The 20,404-nt window shown below is 37.6% G+C and overlaps 1 protein-coding gene across 3 annotated transcripts in view; it reads left to right on the top strand.

Moving 5' to 3' along the window:
* Positions 1-19,660, top strand: part of rfx2 (regulatory factor X2) — a 29,297-nt gene extending 9,637 nt beyond the window's left edge. Inside the window, exons 2-18 of one of the 3 annotated variants that reach the window (XM_012955542.3) lie at positions 2,322-2,434; positions 4,267-4,356; positions 7,880-7,956; positions 8,482-8,746; positions 9,394-9,468; positions 9,815-9,996; positions 10,113-10,232; positions 10,461-10,570; positions 10,822-10,940; positions 11,056-11,165; positions 11,901-12,052; positions 12,731-12,828; positions 13,225-13,374; positions 13,779-13,987; positions 14,756-14,909; positions 15,321-15,363; positions 16,248-19,660. In XM_012955542.3, the coding sequence (XP_012810996.2) occupies positions 2,330-2,434; positions 4,267-4,356; positions 7,880-7,956; positions 8,482-8,746; positions 9,394-9,468; positions 9,815-9,996; positions 10,113-10,232; positions 10,461-10,570; positions 10,822-10,940; positions 11,056-11,165; positions 11,901-12,052; positions 12,731-12,828; positions 13,225-13,374; positions 13,779-13,987; positions 14,756-14,909; positions 15,321-15,363; positions 16,248-16,357 (2,169 nt within the window). In that variant the 5' untranslated portion in view covers positions 2,322-2,329 and the 3' untranslated portion in view covers positions 16,358-19,660. 3 annotated transcript variants of the gene reach the window in all.
* The last annotated feature ends 744 nt before the right edge of the window (positions 19,661-20,404 follow it).

The raw sequence follows: 20,404 nt of genomic DNA, 5'->3' as shown, positions 1-20,404 counted from the left end.
TGTTAGATTCTTATTGATTATTTTGGTCTACTCAGTCATAGTAACTATATAAAGACCAGGATAAAGTATCCCCAACGTGGATGTGGATGTAACCATGCCTTGCTAGCTTTCTGTCATTAATGACAAGGTAAGCTTGGAGCTCACTTTCAGAAGGCAGAGTTGTTTCAAGCTTCATGAGTTGGGCCCCCACGGCCCAGTTGTCAGCTCATATGTGTTACTCTCTTAGCAGTCAGCTGGCCACATTTAGATATTCCGATGAGTCCCTTGGTTTGCTTTTAAGGAACCTAACCAAATATCATTCCTTTTGTAGTACCCTTTTCTTAATGAACTGTGTGAAAATGCATTCCAACTATGCCTTTTCTTTTCTTTTTTTTTTTTTTTTTTTTTGCCCCTCCAATGTAATAGCTTACAATAATTAGATAATTACCATGAATGGTCTGTTGGTCTATTGGTGACCCAACTACAGTATTTCCCAGTAAGAAAGTGTGTACAACAAGCATAATGATTAATAAGAAATTCTAGTAGAGTATAAATGCAGTTGCATTATTGGCTACAAGCCTTGATATCACTGCTCTTTGCCACTGGCCTGCACAGACAGCTAAGTAAAATGGTGGTTTGGGGTGCCCCGGTACTAGTGCAGCTTATTCCATATCTGGGAATAATTGCTGGGAAACTGTTTATAGAAAATCATACGTACCTTCTGTGGATGGAAAGTTACACAGAATGGTTAATGTAATTCTTTATACTTTTTATGTTAAAAAATATATGCAAGAAGTTTGAGCTTCTAAATTCAGTTGTTCCGTTCATATCATAAAGTTTGTTTATAAGAAAACACCAAAATGTTGGTTGATCTCTGACAGATTCTTACATTTCTTTCTGCTGTTTGCCTTTTTATTGTTTGACAGAGAATCTTCTGAACACTGAGCCCAAATAAACAATGTATACACCCTCCCCCCATTGCAGTTTGATATAATAGATGACACATTGCCTGGTTAATGGTAGAAAGCAGAGCAGGGTGCAGTGTGTGTGGGGGGGGGGGGGGGGGGGGAGTGCAGTGGTGTATTGTTTAGTTTGGGATGTAATCTCTGGGTTGCCGAGCGACAGACTCATGGATACGGGAGTGGACTGCGGTCGCTCCTAGCAACCGATGTTTGCAGAGTAACAATCTGGTGGAGAGCAAACAGAGCCAGGCATGGCAGCCTGTGTGTTACACATGGAACATCTGCATCTGTTTTTCTGCTGATTAAACACTGACTGATCAAACTCCCTGTCCACACACACACACACACAAAATCTCTGCTTTGAAATAATTAATGCATTATTCCCCCACCTGTGCCTTGTGTCATCCATAATTGCACCTTTTAATCTGCAAAAAAGCAGCGACTTTAACATGTAATAACCTATATATATCCTTTGCATAAAAAAAATACATATAATATGATATATTAATATATATTATACATACACTTACACTAAAGTTTATATGTTTTGTTTTAACATTTTACTTAATTTATAGAAATGCTGGTATTCAGTGTTCTACATAATGGTATAGTCTTGAGTGTTTTTTTTTTTTTGTTTGTTTGTTTTTTGTTTTTTTTTTAAACTGAGGTTGTGATGCCACAAACTCTAGTGTCCTCTTGTTACCCGTGGCTTCCTTTCTCTGAGATCTTTATATTCCTGTTTGGGTTAAGTGAACCAGGTTCTCTAATTACTCGAGGCCGGGCTGTGCTATCTTTGCATCACCCATGTACAGAATGTCCTGGGGAAGTTAAGTATGGGTACTCTGATTTCTCTGCACTGCTGCTCTTCCTCCAGCTGGGATATTTATCTGCTCTCTCTTGCCTTCCTGATCCTAAGTTTGTGGGAGACAGACATTTGTCTTCGCACCTATTTCCACTTTGGCTGCAGACTTGCTTTGCTGCTTATTTTTTGTTTGGGCTTTAGGCCTCAAATATATAAAAGGGCTGTTTATGCAGTGCCATGGGACTGCCATTATGTGTTTTAGTGAACTAAAGGAAAGTTAAGTTTGCATGGTCAGACTTTTTCCTAGTTTTTGTTGCTAAGATTAGCAAGATTGTTGCTTATATATAAATATTATCTGTTTAAAAAAAAAAAGTTCTGAAATGAAATTAAAAAGATTTAAAAGTACTTAATGGATCAAGCATGTTATGTTTATTATTTTTTGTGTCATTCATTTCTGGTATCGCAAATGTTTCTGTGGATTTGGGGAGCTAATTGATTTTACACAGGGAACCAAATTCTGAAAGTTTCTACTTAAACATATCTTAACTGTTTGATTGTGATCTCTTTGCGATTCACAGAAACCAGCATGCAGAATTCAGACAGTGGATCAGACTCTGCAACATCTGTTGCTCTAAGGACATCAGCATCAGCACAAGCTCCCGTAGTGCAGCCCGTACCAGCATCTCAACAGGTATTGTCCATTTACCAACTGGATGTGCTAACACCTTTTTAAAGTATTTGCATGTAAAAGCCCAGTGACATCAGATTATTAAAACCCTTATTTTGTATGTGCGCATAATATACATGTGGTCAGCAGAACTGGAAAAATCTGAATCTGTTCTAGATAACGGTAAAGAATCATTTGTCTCTTAATTTTAGACCCATAAGCTTTGGTAATATTCATAAAATAAATGTGAACAAGTGGGCTATGAACAGAAAAGCAAAACAGTTTAGATGTGTATGGCCAACATAACGGTGCAGACTGAGGGTTGCAGGGCCCACCGGGGCTCCCACCCCAGGGGCCCCCCTAACCCCCGCACGGTCATCCACTCATAAATTTAACGCACCAGGGGAGGAACTGGCAGGGGGGGTGCCGGCAAGGGTTAGGTCTGGGCCAACGGGATTTTTCCCGGTGTCTGTGCGGCCCAGTCCGACCTTGCTTGAAACATACATATGTCAATACTGGCAGCCAACTTTCCAGGGCTGTATTTATTTACAGGCACCTGAGGGACTCTGCCTAGGGCAGCGGCTTTTGGGGGTTGTTCCTTGGGTGCCTAAGGGCTGTGGCACATGCTGAGATTAGTCGCCCGTGACAAATATCCCTTGTCGCGGGTGACTAATCTTAGCCTGTGCCACAGCCCTAAATAATCAAAGGGGGGATGACCTACCCAGCTGCCACTAGTGGATACCTATACAAATCCAGCAGAGCAGGGGGGAGTGAGGGTGCAGAGGTTGTTTGAAGGCAGTAAGTGACATCACACACAGTCATACACGTGATGTAATTTCCGCAACCTCTGATCTTCTTTAGACAGGCATATGTTACCAGCATTATTTAAGTTATGAATGGTCTTGTTTTTTCATTGGAAACACTTACTATTTATATTGCTCCATCATTTCACATAGTGCTTTACAGACTAAAGGGTTGGGATACAAATACAAGATCAAAAGGTTAACACAGACAAACATTTTTCCAAAAAAGATTTACATTTACAATTGGATATTGTTGGGAAAGAAAACAGGGAGGGTCCTGTTCGTGAAAGTTAGCTTTCACAGCTTATACATTTATAAACTCCTTTGTATCTGTACGGTGTCCCATTCACTATCTTTATAATTATACTTTCTATATACACATATATGTATGTATGTGTATATATATATAGATATATATAGAAATACATATAGATAGATAATATTTTATATATATATTTTTTTTTCAGATGTTGAACAGACAGATGTAATCTTAGAAGGAATTTTTTTTTTTTTATTGTTGTGCATGTTGTGAAAGTCTTTGGTTTCCAATAGGCTTCCAGATTTAAAATTAATGTCATAAATGTTTGTTAATTATACTTGATTTGTCAGAACATAAAATGTAAAAAAAAAGTTATAGATGTTTTCTATGAAATGTTATTATTTTCAGGTGTAAAGTTAAAAAATAGCAAAAGTACATGCTGTTTTGTTTAATCATTAAAAACTGCTTTTAGGTTACCTTCTCAGGTACCACTGTAACACTACCGCAAATACAGTGGGCTCACTACTTTTGCAGCACAATTAAAGCAATTTTTACATAGCTAGTAAGTAAGCACAGTGATATGAAATGTCTGTTCTTCGTGTAGGAAAACCTTGAAATAAATATTTTGTGAATGTTACTTAATACATTAACAAATGAACAGCTTGTACCTTAGCAATAATTTTCATTACAAAAAAACCCCCAAAAAACAAAGATTCGTCTGGCAGAGTAGAACACATAATGTCCTCCATCTGTTCATTTTTTTTTTTTTTTTTTTAATTTCCTTTTCCTTACAGAGAAGTTTGTCTCAAGCATCTGGCTCTGCTCCCAAAGGGGCACATGGTCAGGGTATCTCTGTACCCAGAGCCCACCAGTTACAGCAGCAGGTAAAAGACCATGCAAGGTCTGAAGCATGATGTCTGGCTGCTACTAATTCCAGCTCCTGGCTGACTATTCTTGTGATGCCTAAATTATAACACACTCCAGAGGCCTTGATGTCCAGTAGTTATCTAGGGTGTACAAGAAAATGGATTATATATGCCCAGTACTCTGTAAAATAGTCCTATTTTGATCATACAGAACATCAGCTGGACAGGACTGATTGTTATAAAAACAAGAGTTGCAGTGATCTAGCTAAGAATTAAAGCACACTTATGTTGAGCACTATAATAATTAGTTTTTTTTTTTCCTTTTTGCTCTTCATACACACTGCAGTCATTGAGTGGAAAAGTGATGTTGTTTGAGGGAGGTGTACACTTTAACAATCCCCCTTTTCTGCTTCAGAATCAGTACCATTAATGGGTGCTGGAGTCCAAGGGATTTTGGAACTTTGGAGCCTCTTTGGCTCACCTGTATATAGAGTTCTCACCTGTATTCTTTCAATGAGTAGTTTAGTGGTTCCTCAGTTCCCTGCATGCCTGACTGGGCACCATATATCAGAATACAAGACAGTAGAAACAGCACCTATATAGGAGAACCATACACCCTGTATTCCTCGACCGCTATTTTACTCCTGGTTATTTTTTGGCAAACTTTTGGCTTGTTACGCTAAGAATGTGCAGGGGAACATTGATAAGCACTGTCAGACTGAAACAGTCAGTGCATCCACAAAACCTCATGTATCCAAGGCCATATTGCAATATAAATAGGCACAAAATTCCTTTTGATTTTTTTTTGTTTCTGTATAAAGGGACCCCATTTCTGGCATAAGTTTAGTGAATAGGACTTGTGCTAAACATACTTGCTTGTTTTCATTTATTTGAAAAAAATCTGGTTTTTGTTGTTCAGCTAAACTGGAAAATGAAAGCTACTTCATGTTTGGTCCTTGTTTGGTAGCCAAAGAGATTCCCAGTCCACAGATAAGCAGAATACCATTATGCAGAGGGATTATCGGAGCACTGGTAATCTAATTATGTAATATGCAAGGACCAAACATGGAGTAGCTTTATTTTTTCCATTTGCCCTGCTTAGGTGAAGAAATAATGAAAACTCTATAGGTTTTTTGTGATTAAAACAGGCAAAACGTATGTATAACTCAAGCCCTGTTAATTGAACTTGAGTTGAAAAAGTGTTACACTGCCCCTTTACTCTCCTGTGCCTAGTGAACTCCAGCTTTTAAAGGAAAAGTAACAATAAATTTTAAGTAAAAAATCTACTGTACCCTGCAAACCATTTAGTATTTTGAATGCTTTATTAGAAAATACCTGCTAAAACTTGGCTTCCGGTCATTTGAAATAAGGAAGGAAGGAGCAGCATCCATTATGCGACAATTGATTGATAGAGCCTAGCCTTCCTTCTGTATAGGAAGGAGTCAGTATAGGCTCGATCAATTGATCGTGGATAGGGCAATTATTGGTGCAGGGTAGAATAGATTTTTTACTAAATTTTTAGCGTTACCTTTCCTTTAAAATATAAACCCCCACCCCCAAACACCATGACAAGTTTTTAACATACTGAACATGAACCATTTATGCTTCTATTCCTATAACAGCCTTGAATGCAACTTTTGCTTTGCTGAGTCTAACACTTTGTCTTTACTTGCATGATTGTCAAAAAATCCCTTTTTTTGTTGAGCCTGTTGTATGCAGTTATTTTTTACCAGCTTGTTCTGGGTTTCTTCTATAGAAATTGGTTGCCAATTCTAATTTTCTTTTAGTGTTTAAATATCACTGACATTTATCACAGTTGTGCTTATTTCAGTTCCAGATCCTGCACTTTTGCTGGGTCTGTTCTTTGGAAAAGCAGCAACAACTGAGTGTGGGCAATACGACTTGGGGGGGGGGGGGGGGGGGTGTTGCACAAGAAATAGTTATACCCTTTTTATTTTGAATCTCATTGTTACTAATAGGAAACTGTCTGTAACAATTGTTTTGCTTTACAAGACATTTTCTTGGTTGTTTTAAGTCGTTACTACATATGTTATGATAGAAAATGATGGGATACAGTTGTAACAATATAAATGTATTTTCTAAAAGCGCCATATACCTTTTGTTCAGCAGGAGGTCAATGCATAAGGCTTGAGCCGAAAAGTTTTTTTGCTACTTTGTGTTTGTTCCTTACGATGTAGATAACTGGATTCCCAAGAGACAAGCATATGCCAAGTGTGCAGGGGGGTTAGTTGTGCCATGGTAATACCTCTACCTCGCAAGGACCACACATATTTTGCCTCAATTCTCTCTGCCCTCTTTGGGCAAAAAGTGTGTTTTTTTTTTTTTTTGTTTTTTTTCTTGAGCTATTTAATCAAGAAAAATCTATGCTCAGCACAAGTCCTTTTCATTGAACACATGGTGAACAAGGAGCCTACTGCCCCTTTAAGAACTATGTGTAAAGTAGTGTACTTTTGGAAACTATATTTTTCTCTTTTATTACTGGAAAAGTCAGTCTCTGATTTTGTCCATTCCCTGGTACTCGTGTGGCTGTTTCTTGCTTTTTTTGTCAGGAACTGTACATATACTCTCAAAATCAGTCACTGACTTAAGGTCCCCATACACGGGCCGACTATAGCTGCCGATATCGGTCCCTTGGACCGATTTGGCAGCTAATCGGCCCGTGTATGGGGAGAGCAGAGCGGCCTGGCCGACCGATATCTGGCCTGAAATTGGCCAGATCTCGATCGGCCAGGTTAGAAAATCCGGTCGGATCGGGGACCGCATCGGCTCGTTGATGCGGTCCCCGATCCGACTGCCCCATTGCCGCCCACATAATCGGGCCAAACGATCGGATTATTTTTTTTTACCTAAATGCTCCCCGATATCGCCCACCCGTAGGTGGGCATATCGGGGGAAGATCTGCTCGCTTGGCGACATCGCCAAGCGAGCGGATCTGCTCGTGTATGGCCACCTTTACAAGACAAAGTAGGATTACACTTTTTCTGAAAAGCTCACTAACATTTGGCTGTGACTAATGTAACAGTGGAGGCAAGAGATAAGGAGTCGTAGTTGAGGCAAAGTAAATAATGGCCTGAACTTATTAACAATATAAATATATGTTATTTGAACTTCTACAATGACAGAACATAAAAAAACACTAATTAAAAATGTAATTGTATTATAAAGAAATGGGAAGAAACAACTCTGTGTTTAGAGTATCCCTTTTATAAGGGGAAAACAGATGCACATAAATTATTGGTAGTTAGATTGCATATGTAAGAATGTTTACACAACATGCTTTATATTGTTATAAATAAGGGCTATGTATGGGGTAAAGGGTATGGAGATTTTATGCATGACAATATCAGAGTAAGCTATGTGCAAACAAAAACCAGACTTTTCACAATAGATATGTGGTGCCAGTCAAAGAAATTGGGCTGTAGAATTGTATAGAGGAAACAAGCAGACTAATAGTAACCCCCTGTGGGACCTAGCATTTTAGTCAAGTTTTTATAGATTTTGACTGTGACTGTCATTGCAGGTCCAGACTGTCCAGCATGTCTACCCAGCTCAAGTGCAGTATGTGGAAGGAGATACAGTTTACACCAATGGAGCCATGTAAGTTTGGGTGAGGGAATAAACAGACAGCATGATTTCTGTTTGCCAGGGTTACTGGACCCATGCACTCAGAATAGTGATGCTCTGCAATGCTGTAATCTTAATTAATATTTTTTTATTGTTGCGTTAATTCTCCATGTTTTAATCAGACTCACAAGACACTTTCTGAAGAGCAAAACATTAAATTGATGTCATTTCTAAATGTTGCTACCAGTCTGAACAATATTAAATGGATTTTAGCACACACTTAGAAATGTAAGGTTTCATTGCATTTGAGATATTCATCTTTGGTCATTTAAATCCATATTAACTAATGAAAAGAGTTGTCCTCCATTCCCTTTGTACATATCTCTTAGAACTGTGTTTTTAAGAGCTTTCCATTTATTATATAAAAATCTGTTTTGGAGTTTGGAGGGTGGCCTAAAAGCATCCTGCAGCCAGAGTTTTAGAATGTTAATAAGGTCCAACCCCCATTTGACCAGGGCTTATATTCATAATGTTTTGTTTTCTCTCCTACTTGCACAGCCGTACGGCTTACTCCTATAATGCGGAAGCCCAGATTTACGCACCCAGCAGTGGATCCTCCTACTTTGACTCTCAAGGAGGCGGTGCTCAGGTTACCACAGTGGTCTCAAGCCCTACAGCTATCCCTTCCCACAGTATGGTGGGTATCGCAATGGATGTGAGTGGCAGCCAGATCATCTCTAGTTCTGGAGCATACCTTATCCATGGAGGACTGGAGAATTCTCGCCATACACCATCTCACACTTCTCGTACTTTCCCTGCTACGGTATGTGTATTTGCTTGCATTCATTAAAACTACAGAAAACTATAAAACAAAAAACTTTTTTCTCTATATGTTCTCTTGCACACTGTTATTTATTTGTTGATAGTATTGAATGTTCCGTTCTTCATAGCCTGTTTTCCCACCAAATGTATCATCCTTGATCACAGGGTTGCAAACTTACAATACCTTATTTAACTTTTCCTGCATGTGTCTAACCTTTGGTCTGCACTGCTAGGCTGGTTTGCTTGCCTCTGTTAGGGACTGAATGGAAAAGGGGGGCACTGAGGTTTATCTTGCCAGGTGCATAGATTTTTTTTTAGGGCATTAATACTTTGGTATGATAGTGTCTGCCATACTTTAAACTAAGTGTTGCCAATTTAAAAGGACCTCCAGCTCTACAGGTTTTAGTACATTAACATTTATGAATTATTGCTGGATTATTTATTAGGTGCTGAACTTCTGTTTAGGTAATGTTCTGTTTAGAAACTAGTACATTTGGGATCTTTGAGGCTGGAAAGCCATTGTTCCTGGTTTTTTTGTTTTTTTTTGTTTTGTTTTTTTTTTAATGATGCATGTACAAGGAATATCATCCAAACCATTTTTGGTCCCAAAATCTGACCTTTCCTCTGTTTTGCATGCTTTTTCTGTAGCTTGAAATGGCGATTGAAAATCTCCAAAAAAATGAAGGCATCACTTCTCACAAAAGCAGCTTGCTCAACAGCCATGTAAGTTCTCTAACTCTCTGCTGCTTGCCCTCGACGACATTATCTGCTTGTCTAAGTAGCTTTTGCATGCTATAACTCTCCTCACTGCCATACTTTTCCTGTGATATTTGCATTGTGTGCAGCCAAAACATTTACCTCTGTAATGTATTGTCCTTAAGGTTTACAGGTATCATCTACAGTACATTATTTGGTGCCAAAAGGGGGTAGTTTTTGGCTGTTAATACATGTTGTTAAATGACCAACTTAGAGTTCCATTCACTAACCGTTTAACTATTCCAAATTACATTTAGTATAGTGCACCATGTCTCGTACTTCTTTCTAATGTTTTTCTTATTGTACTCTTAAGCTTCAGTGGCTGTTGGATAATTATGAGACGGCAGAAGGTGTGAGCCTCCCTCGCAGCTCACTTTATAATCACTACCTGCGACACTGCCAGGACCACAAACTTGATCCAGTAAATGCTGCATCCTTCGGCAAACTTATCCGCTCAGTGTTCATGGGCTTGCGAACACGACGTCTTGGTACCAGGTAAGATGTAAATATGTTAACAAAGGTGCAATACAATATACTCTTATGTGTATGTGTGTAAATATAAATATCTGATATATAATAATAATTATTATAAAAAAAAAATTCTTGCACAGGGGTAACTCCAAGTACCATTATTATGGGATCCGCCTAAAGCCAGATTCTCCTTTAAACCGTCTGCAGGAGGATACACAATACATGGCAATAAGACAGCAACCCATCCACCAGAAACAAAGGTGAAATTTTTTTTGTTTTGTTTTGTTTTAGCATTCCCCATCCTCTCATAATTTTTGAAATGACGTTTTACAGAAAAAGGTAATTTCAATTTACAGAGTTACTGCTCAGTACTCAGTTGCAAAAATACCAAGTGAGAAAAGCCTTACTTTTCTTGGGACGTAAGATCTTAGTGGGCATACAGATGGCACAAACCTCCCTCAAATCTTATTTTATGTTGATAGATACAGGCCTGCACAGAAGATGGATGGCATGGGAGAAAATACAGCCAACAGCAGCCAGCATACCTCTCCAGAGCAATCTGTTGCAGCTCAAAGTCAGCATCATCAGCAATTTATAGGTAAGAAACAATACCTAATTGAGCTGGGCCTCAAAAGTGGTTAATAATTGTTAATGATAATTATTATTTTTTTTATTATTAATACGTATTTCTAAAGTTTTAACATTTTCACAGCACTGTACAATAGATGGGTGTATATCTGCCTCTGCTATGGCAAAAGCCTACAAATGCTTGTTGGGTCACTTATACTTTGTAACATTGTTCACTTTTTGTATTAATGTCTATTTTCCCTCCCTGTTTTTTATTCCAAGATACAGCCCATGTGTTTCCAGACTTTCCAGCGCCTGATTTGGGCAATGTGCTTCTACCAGAAGGCATAACTATGACTGACATAAAAAATCTGCAGCTTATGTACCGGCGCCACTGTGAGGTGAGTCTATATCTTAGTAGTAAAATGAAAAGAATTTCAGAGGCTTAAGGCTAAAATATATACTTGAATTCAGTTCTTCAATGTATTAATTAAAAGAGTTTACTTGAATTTGTAGGCTACAATTGATGTGGTGATGAATCTACAGTTCCAGTACATTGAGAAGCTATGGCAGGCTTTCTGGAACTCCAAGCCTTCTTCTCCTGATGGTTCCAACCCAATGAACAGGTAAACTTTAACATTTCATTTGGAAAACTGACAATCAAAAACAAATTAAATATGAAGAAAGATGGGGAGCAACACAAGCAAAAAAATTCTTACGTGGTGATTAATAAAGGCTGTGATTGATTATTTGGTAGTCCCATGTGGACCTGCAGCCTATAGGAAGCTCTGTTTGACAGGACACATGGAATTTAATGCCTCCTAGTCAGAAATTCAAAAATAAGCACCTGCTTTGAGGCCACTTGGAGCGACATCCAAAGGGTTGGTGAGCAACATGTTGCTCCCAAGCCACTGGTTGGGGATCACTGATATAAAACATCTCAATGCGCTGTACTTAAATGTCATATAAATAATTCACTCGTGACATCATGTAGTTGTTTGGTCAAAAGTTTAGACTGCTTCAGTGACCTATAGCAACAGCAATATTTAGCATCTGCTGGTGTGGTACAGTAAGTGTTTTGACAGCAAATGGTTGCTATAGGCTTAAGGACCAGGTCAAACATTAGCCCATATTACTACCTATACCATTTTTATTGATGAGTTTCTGCAATTTTTACATTTTATTTTACTATATTTAATCTGTTAATAAAATGTAGCACCAAAATGGTAAATACTGGTCATGTATGTGTCAATTGACTTTGTTTAATTTAAGTGTCCTCTTAATATATAAGTTCAGTTTGGGACTTTGTACCCATCTATACATTATTAACTGAAGGCTGATGCCTTTTTCATTTGTAACAGTGAGGATGAACAGGAGCCCATTATCCCGAAAGACAAGCTGATGGTGCTTTGTAAATATGAACCCATTATGAGGTGGATGAGAAACTGTGACCACATTCTTTACCAAGCACTGGTAGAGATACTCATCCCTGATGTACTGAGACCTGTTCCCAGTGAGTAGCAGCTGCCTGCTCATGTTATTGCTTGTATTTTATTTTTTTATGCTTTGTATTTATAAAACCATGCTTATGTCTGTTCCTCTGACTGTCAGTGTAGTCCAACTGAAATACTCCAAAATTCCTATACAGACAATTCTGGCTTAATTTAGCATAACACTTTTTTAAGCTGTAGAAGCCACTAGAGAAAAGTTTACCTTTATATGTAATTCTACAACCGGTTATGCACACTGGAAAGGATTTGGTTTCTAAATTTAAAGGGAACCTTGGGCTGTTCTCAACAGCCTTTCTCAGCACTAATCAAAGCTTACGGAAACTTCTGTACTTGATGCCCAATATTTGTTGCGTGTAGTCATCAATATGTTTGCACAGGAGTGAAATACCGCATGATAGGACAGGTCTCTAGACAGGCTGTAGCAACATTAGTGGAAAATCTAATATATTTGTTCAAAATGGGGCTATATAAATATGAGGTGGGCTTCTTCCCAGATCAGAAGGTAAAGCATACCAGTTTATAAGTTAGCTTAAGACCAGAATCTTGGGCATGTTCAAATTCTCTTGTTTTTTAATTGCAAAGTTTTTTGGAAATAAATGTCACAATATTCCTATAACATTTTATATTGTTAATGTTACTGACCTCTAATACATATTAACATTGCTTCTGTTAATATACAGGTACATTGACCCAGGCAATTCGGAATTTTGCAAAGAGTTTGGAGGGCTGGCTTACAAATGCCATGTGTGATTTCCCCCAGCAGATAGTTCATGCCAAGGTAATGAACTGAACAATAAACTAAGCTGGTAGTTTTGACTTATCCAGGGTAAAAAGCCATTAATCGTTTGAGGTGTAGTGTTGTGGTTGCCATCCATTATCGCCATCCAATAATTCTGGATTTTCACTCTGGTACATATTTATCAAAGAATGAAATTAGCAATTGCCAAAGTGAGAGTTCAACCGTTTGATAAATATGTCTCTTAAATCCCATACAAATTAATAGAAAGGACTGTAATTCCCTCACTCTGACAGCCTGTGTTGAGCTGTAATTTCACTCTTCGGTAAATATGCCCCTTTGTCAGGAAGAGATGGAGAGAATGACCTTAACATCCATAAATAATGCTACTTTTGTTTGGAGCTTTCTTTTGTTAATTTAAAAAGCTTGTGTTTTCAGGTTGGAGTAGTAAGTGCTTTTGCACAGACACTACGCCGTTATACTTCCCTAAATCATTTGGCGCAAGCTGCACGAGCTGTGCTTCAGAATACATCACAGATTAATCAGATGCTCAGTGATCTAAACCGTGTTGACTTTGCCAATGTCCAGGTAACTTTTTGGAACTTTATACTTTGATAACACAATATTTAAACTAGGGATGCATCAAATCCACTTTTTTGGATTCGCCCAAACTTGCGAGTACGGAACCAAATCCTAATTAGCATGCATATGCTAATTGGGTTTCAGAAGGGCTAAATGTCGCTACCTGCAAAGTGCGCAGTGAAAAATTTTCAACTTCCGTGTTTACGTGACAAAAAGTCACGTGATTTTTCAGATTTGGTTTGGCTAGGACCGTGGATTCAGCCAAATCCGAATCTTGCCAAAAAAGGCTGAATCTTGGCCAAATCCCAAACCGAATCCTGGATTCTGTGCATCCCTAATTTAAACCACCATAAGCATTGTACCAGCTGCACAACAGTTCTTTAGTTGTAGTATTTTAATTTTGGTCACAGGAGCAGGCTTCATGGGTGTGCCAGTGTGAAGAAGGTATGGTGCAGAAGCTGGAGCAAGACTTCAAGCTAACCCTGCAGCAGCAGAGCTCATTGGACCAATGGGCAAATTGGTTGGATAATGTTGTCACTCAGGTGCTGAAACCACACGAAGGAAGTCCCAGCTTCCCAAAGGCAGCCAGGCAGTTTCTTCTCAAGTGGTCATTCTACAGGTCAGCTATACCCTATTGCTATTAAGTGTTCTAATATTCTATATACACTGGCATCCTGTGGCAGTAAGGGAGAGGTCTAATATTTTTATGCAATGAACATTTCTGAGAAATAAATCTTTAGAATATGTTTGCTGTGTATCAAAGACTTTAATTATACAGTGCCCTCTTGCATATCTATCATTATACTCTCAACCGTTAACAGTACTTTTATAGCCCAATCTCTTATGAGCCTGTAATTAAAATCCATATTATTTTTGTTTGTCTTCATTTTTAATTTTATATAGTTCTTGTTGTGTTTTTTTTTTTTTTAATTATTTGTCTTCCTCTTCTGCTTCTTTCCAGTTTTAAAATGAGGGTCACTAACCACAACACCCAAAAAACAATTGCTCTGTGATGCTACAATTTTATTGTTATGGCTACTTTTTGTTCATTATCTTTCTGTTCAGACCCTCCTATTCATCTTCCAGTCTCTTGTTTAATTCTCTGCCTGGTTGCAAGGCGTAAAGTGGGCCTTACCAACCAGATAACTGCTGAAATTCCAAACTGGGGAACTGCTGAACAAAAACCTAAATAATTCAAAAACCACAAATAAAAATCAAGATCTGTTGCAAACTGAATATCACTGTCCTACTAAAAGTATTTAGTCAGAATTCTCAGGATATGTGGTGTTCAATATATAATACATATTTATTTATTTTTGGGGGGGATGAAAGGCATTGTTTTTAAAAGTTATCATGTTTAGTTAACAAGTGTTCTTGTCTATGGCAGTTCAATGGTGATCCGAGACCTTACTCTGCGCAGTGCTGCCAGCTTTGGGTCTTTCCACCTTATACGCCTGCTTTATGATGAGTACATGTTCTACTTGGTGGAACACAGAGTGGCACAGGCAACGGGCGAGACTCCCATTGCAGTTATGGGGGAGGTAAGCATTATAACCCTTAGTTCACTTAATGTAAAAGAAACCTAGGAAAGCCTATTCATAATACTGTTACAGCAGTCCTGAAAAATCTAAGCAAATCTGTTGTTATTCTGTGCCTTAGGAGGGTATAGTTGGAATTGGAATAGTTCATGCAAAAGAAAAGGAGATATAGCACCACCTAGTGGTTCTTGTAACTCTGACAATGCATCATCAACATTAATTTATATATAATGTTATATAATTTATATGATGGCAGCACAGCTCTTTACATTAATTTTTAACAATCAGGGCTCTTATCATTGTTTAACAAACAAGTTTTACAGGATATAAATAGTTGTAATGAGGTATAATACTATAATATAGTATGGTGTAATATATATTTTGTGATTAAACAGTACTGTACTTTTCTTTCAGTTTAGTGACTTTGCTTCAATGTCTCCAGTGCTGATGGATAAAGGTATACATTTTATTGTTAATATTTACCTTAATTTTTATTACTTCATTATAGTAGTGTTTCTGAAGTAAAGGGTAATAGTTTATTATATTTTAATGCATAGGAAACACACATTTTGGGGCCGATTTACTAATCCACAAACGGATCGAAAGCGTCTGAATGCGGTTTTTTCGTAATGATCGATATTTTGCGTTTTTTTTGTTGCCGTTGCAACTTTTTCGTAGCCGTCACGACTTGCGAGAATTGTCACGACTTTTTCGTAGCCATCGCGCAAAAATCGGAAAGGTTTGCCCGCCGTTTACTAGCGCTCAATACGAATAAGTTGAGACAATTTGCGCAAGTCATAACTGCTATGAAAAAGTTGTGACAATTCGCGCAAGTCGTAACTGCTACGAAAAAGTCGTGATGGCGACGAAAAAATTGCAAAAAAATACGAACAAGTCGCAAAATGTTTGTTTCCAATCCGATTTTTTCCCATTCGGGATTCGGATTCGTGGATTAGTAAATCAGCCCCTTTGGATGGTCTCTCCAAATCACAATATAATGTAATATCGCAGTAATATAACTTGATAGATATGCATTAAGGGATCAAGGAAAAATAAACTGCTTTCATCCCCAGGCTCAGTGTAAGTAGGCATATTACAGTGGGAAACCCTGCCCCTGAACCGTGTCTCATCAAAGCTATCTGCTTACTATACTAAAGCATAACAAAAGCACAATCAGACAATATATTATTTTTATAAATAGTATTAGAACTCAGTTTCTAAATACAACATTTCTTTGCAGTGCAACTGTACACCATAGTTATGTGTAACAAACTTCATGGTTTGATATTATTAATCCTTTACATTTGTGTTTAAAATCAAATGTATATTTACTTTGTACAGATGATGTCAGTGAGCTTGGGAGTGATAACGATGGGGATCCTCGAATTTCTGGTCAGCCTCCAGTTAAAAGAGAACGTGTGGATCTGAATCACTCAATGCAAGAAATGTAGACTGGAGTTTCTGCGCCTTATTATTCCCTGACAAATGGGAACTTGTCACCTCTGATGCAGTCTGCCTTGTCACAGTGTAGTGCCTCTTAAACTCCCACAAGAATCCTTTTCCCCAGGTAATCCTCTGTGTCTAGTGGATATCAGCATATGGATGGAAGAATGACCTAGTGGCACTGACAATCACATCTGGCTCCATAATGCCACACATCATAAACTTTTTTTTTTCCTCCTATCAACTACCACTCTCTAAGTAATGAGCAGTGACTCTTGGTTATGGATATGGATTTTTTTCACTATTTATCAGATCCTTTTTGGGTGAAGAAGCAATGACCACTCTCTGATGGGACTCATTAAATATCTAATATACTTTACATAATTTGACTCTTACCTCATCTATACTGAATTTAAAGTGGGCTGGTTTTATTTGCCAAATAACAGTGTGTTTGATACCACAGAGTGTCTGCATCATGTGCTCTTTTGAAGGTTTCTGTTAATTTAAAGTGTCAAATGATTTCAGTTGTTGGAGCAAGTGGCAGATGTGCAACACTAGTGACCGCTTATTCATAAAATCTGTTGTTGCTGGATAGAAAGAAATATTCTGGCGAAAGAACATTGCTGTCTTGCAAGTGGAACATTTCAAGGTGTTTGTGGATAACACCTCTGTATAGGTTACTGGCTGGTATATAAAAACATTCTATATTTGTGTAAAACACTACAGGGTTTCACATACTGATACCGTTGTGTTCACAGTACACTATCTAATGTACTTCAGCTGTATGCTCTAAAGAGATTCTTCTGTCTTAATTTGTAGATACCAAAGCATCTTGCAGATGAAGCACAAAATGGGATTTGTCTAGATGTGTGCAAAGCCCTTTTTGTCTTGGCTCTGGTGCCTTCAGAATCCTGCTATGGATTCCTGTGTCCTGTATCTTCTTTTCTAAAGATGAAGACTGTTGCAGCTAATGCTCCCTAGGTGTGCATCATGCAACTTCTGTATCCTACGTTTGCTCGTTTGCCTTACTGTGGCCCAGCATTACCCCTCTTTGGCATTAAGTACAGGGGGTTTCGAAAATCCAGTGCCTTAGTGTATACAATCGTCTTCTCAGTAGCTACTTTTCTTTTGACCCCTTGCTGCATTCTTTTCCTGTCATTTGCTTCTATGTGAAAATATCAAATCAAAATTCTACCTGTATAGAAATGTTTGCTGCCACTTTGGATTCCACAACATTTATTTCTTTGGTTTTGAAATTATTTTCAAACTTGGATTTTTGTTATTTTGCTAGTACCATCTCCAGTCTAGTTCTTAAGTACATACTTGCATTTAAAGTCCATCAATACATTCCAAAAAAAAAAAAAAAAAAAAAGTCTGCTAGCCATTTTGGCTGGACAGGAGTGTATTGTAAGACTTGATTCTGATAAACAACTGCTGGATATCTATGAATGTGAAATTGTGGCCTTTTGTCCTGCAATTGGACTGTGCAGTTGATATTCGGGTAACTGCTTCCAAGCCTGGGCTTTACACAAATCACTAATGTGACTAAGCACCAGATAGAAACATTAACTTGATATTTATACTTAATGAAATGTTTTTAATTGTAATGTAACTATTTTATAGAGCAGATTAGCTTTAGATGAGTTATCTTTCAGGATTAAATCTAATAATTAAATAGGTGTGGATACATGTTTAAAGTCACTCCGTTTTTCTCAAGCTGAGATCACCTTTTAAAGGGGAAGTAATGGCTTCTCATAAAGTTTAGAAAAAGTCTGTTCAAATCTGTTAATAGGGATCTGCCAAATCTAATTGACCCATTTGCTAGGTCTTGAATTTCAGATGCTTGGCCCACAATGCCTTCTGTTTCCAGTGGAAGCCAATCGGAAACAAGCACACATGGCAAGTAAGAGTGATTTAACCCAGAGTGTTTATGTTTGATTGCCTCCTTCTGCAGAAAGCAGGCAGAACAGCTGCTGACTACTTGGATATCAAGAAGCACAGATGGGGCAGGCAGATGCAGCTGAAGGCTTTATCTGCTGCATGAGGAAAAACATTGTATTGAAAAGTTCCTTGAAAAGCATTTCTTGACAGCATTTCCCTTTAATAGACAGAATGCAGCTCTGAGCTATAGGTGTCTCATTATGACAACATAATGGCAGGTATGGTCATAGTTCAATATAATAGTGGACATAGTATAATACAAATATGCCTTCCACAACATATGGAAGATATTTTAGTCCATGTAAAAAGTTGACATAAATGCAGGAATCCTGTATTTTACTTAAGATACTTCAACAGAGTTAAATTTCATGTTTGTTTCCTGCCTGTAGCATTTGTAAGTCAAATAACCTTATGAAAGGGGTGAGGCATATTTTCCTCCAGTTATAAATCAGACAAATGAGTCATTTATAGAAATGGACCAACCTCTTGTTTAACTGACCGTAATATCAATCTGTTCCTAGTTTTAATCTATCACACTTGCTTTGGCCCTCTGTCCTTATATTAATATTTTGTGGTACAAAAAATGAAACCTATTGTACTTCTGATATTTGCCAGAATATGGTAGATGTTATACTGCCGCATAAATGATTTTCCTCAAAGGAAAATTGTACCCTGAAAGGTTTTTTTTTTCATGTAGAATATTATATAGGTGACCCCCCCCCCCCCCCCCCCCATGCTCTACATCAGCACTTTTTAAACTAGGTAACTGTTAAGGACTCCCAGGTTCAGCTCTGATTCATGGGAAAGAAACTCTGGTCCACTAAAGAATTCTGCTTTAAATGAAATAAAATGGGCTTGTTTTCCTTCATGGAGACTGATAGATATCTTGCCTCACACTAATTAATACCACCCAGGCTTGGAAAATAAAAATGACTGTATGTGGGTACTGGCAACTACAATTTTATTTTTTTTAAATAACGTAGAAGTTGTATTATTTTCATATGAAAATTGAAATACTTTTATGTCCTTTTGTTGCTGTTGGTTAAACTGTTGTATATACTTGTGAAATCTTAATGGCCCTTTTTTTGTTTTTTGAGACAAAGCTTCTTGTTTTGCTCTTTGTTAATGGTAGTGACTTCATTTTATTTTCCATGTAAAGTGAATATTGAAATATAATGCATTTAATGTTTTTGTCTTTTGTCCTTTTTTGCCTTTTTTGGGGGCAATACTTTATGTTTTAATGGGAAAGTATGGCAGTGATGAAATTATGCTTAATTAAGGCTTTTGCCATGTGATTGGCCATAGCTGGGAAAATTGTACATTATTGAACTGTTTGGGCCCAAATAAAGGTACTCTCCTGCTCTGGAGAAGTTTTAATCAAAAGGAATCTCTTGTACCAAGCATTATACCATATATCTTGACTATTATTCATTGGAGACCTGATTTATCTGTAGTTTATGGATAAAAGGGGGAAATACTTTACAAGGTATAATGCCTAAAACATGTAGAAAAAAAACTTGTTCTCCCTGGACCCAAATTTAAGCTCTACTGAAAAGGACAAGGAATGAAGAGAATATAAAACATCTTCTGATTTTCAAACAAATCCTAAAAGTAGTTGAAGAAAATAAAAATGTATTATTTTTTATTATTATTATTTGATTATTGAAAAAAAAACCCCAAAACTAACATATCTGCGTGTGGCAAAAGTAATTGAATCAACTTGTTTGAAAAACAGATAATGTTTTAGGACACATATAAAAATATAGAAAATGATAAATGGTTCACAAACTTTTGAGAAGCACTGTATACAGAATATTTAAAGTTTTAATCTATTTCTCTTGCACAAAACAGCAGCCAAGATTCTAGCTATCAGGCACATCTATCTTGCTGTTGTGGTTTTTTGTTATCAGTTTTTTTCGGTACACCAAAAAGACCCAAAACCTAAGCACAAGCAAAGTAACATTGTATATTCTGGCTGTTGTTCAGTAGTGCACACATTAGGGGGGCTAAACAAACAACACAATGGCCAAACAGAGCAGAGCCAACTCCTCATGACAAGACCAAAGTAAATAAGGGGAAATGATTTGGAATATCCCTCCTCAACATATGAGGGG

The sequence above is a fragment of the Xenopus tropicalis genome, chromosome 1, assembly GCF_000004195.4.
Source record: "Xenopus tropicalis strain Nigerian chromosome 1, UCB_Xtro_10.0, whole genome shotgun sequence".
NCBI classification, from domain to species: domain Eukaryota; kingdom Metazoa; phylum Chordata; class Amphibia; order Anura; family Pipidae; genus Xenopus; species Xenopus tropicalis.
This window is presented reverse-complemented; position numbering and strand designations above follow the sequence as displayed.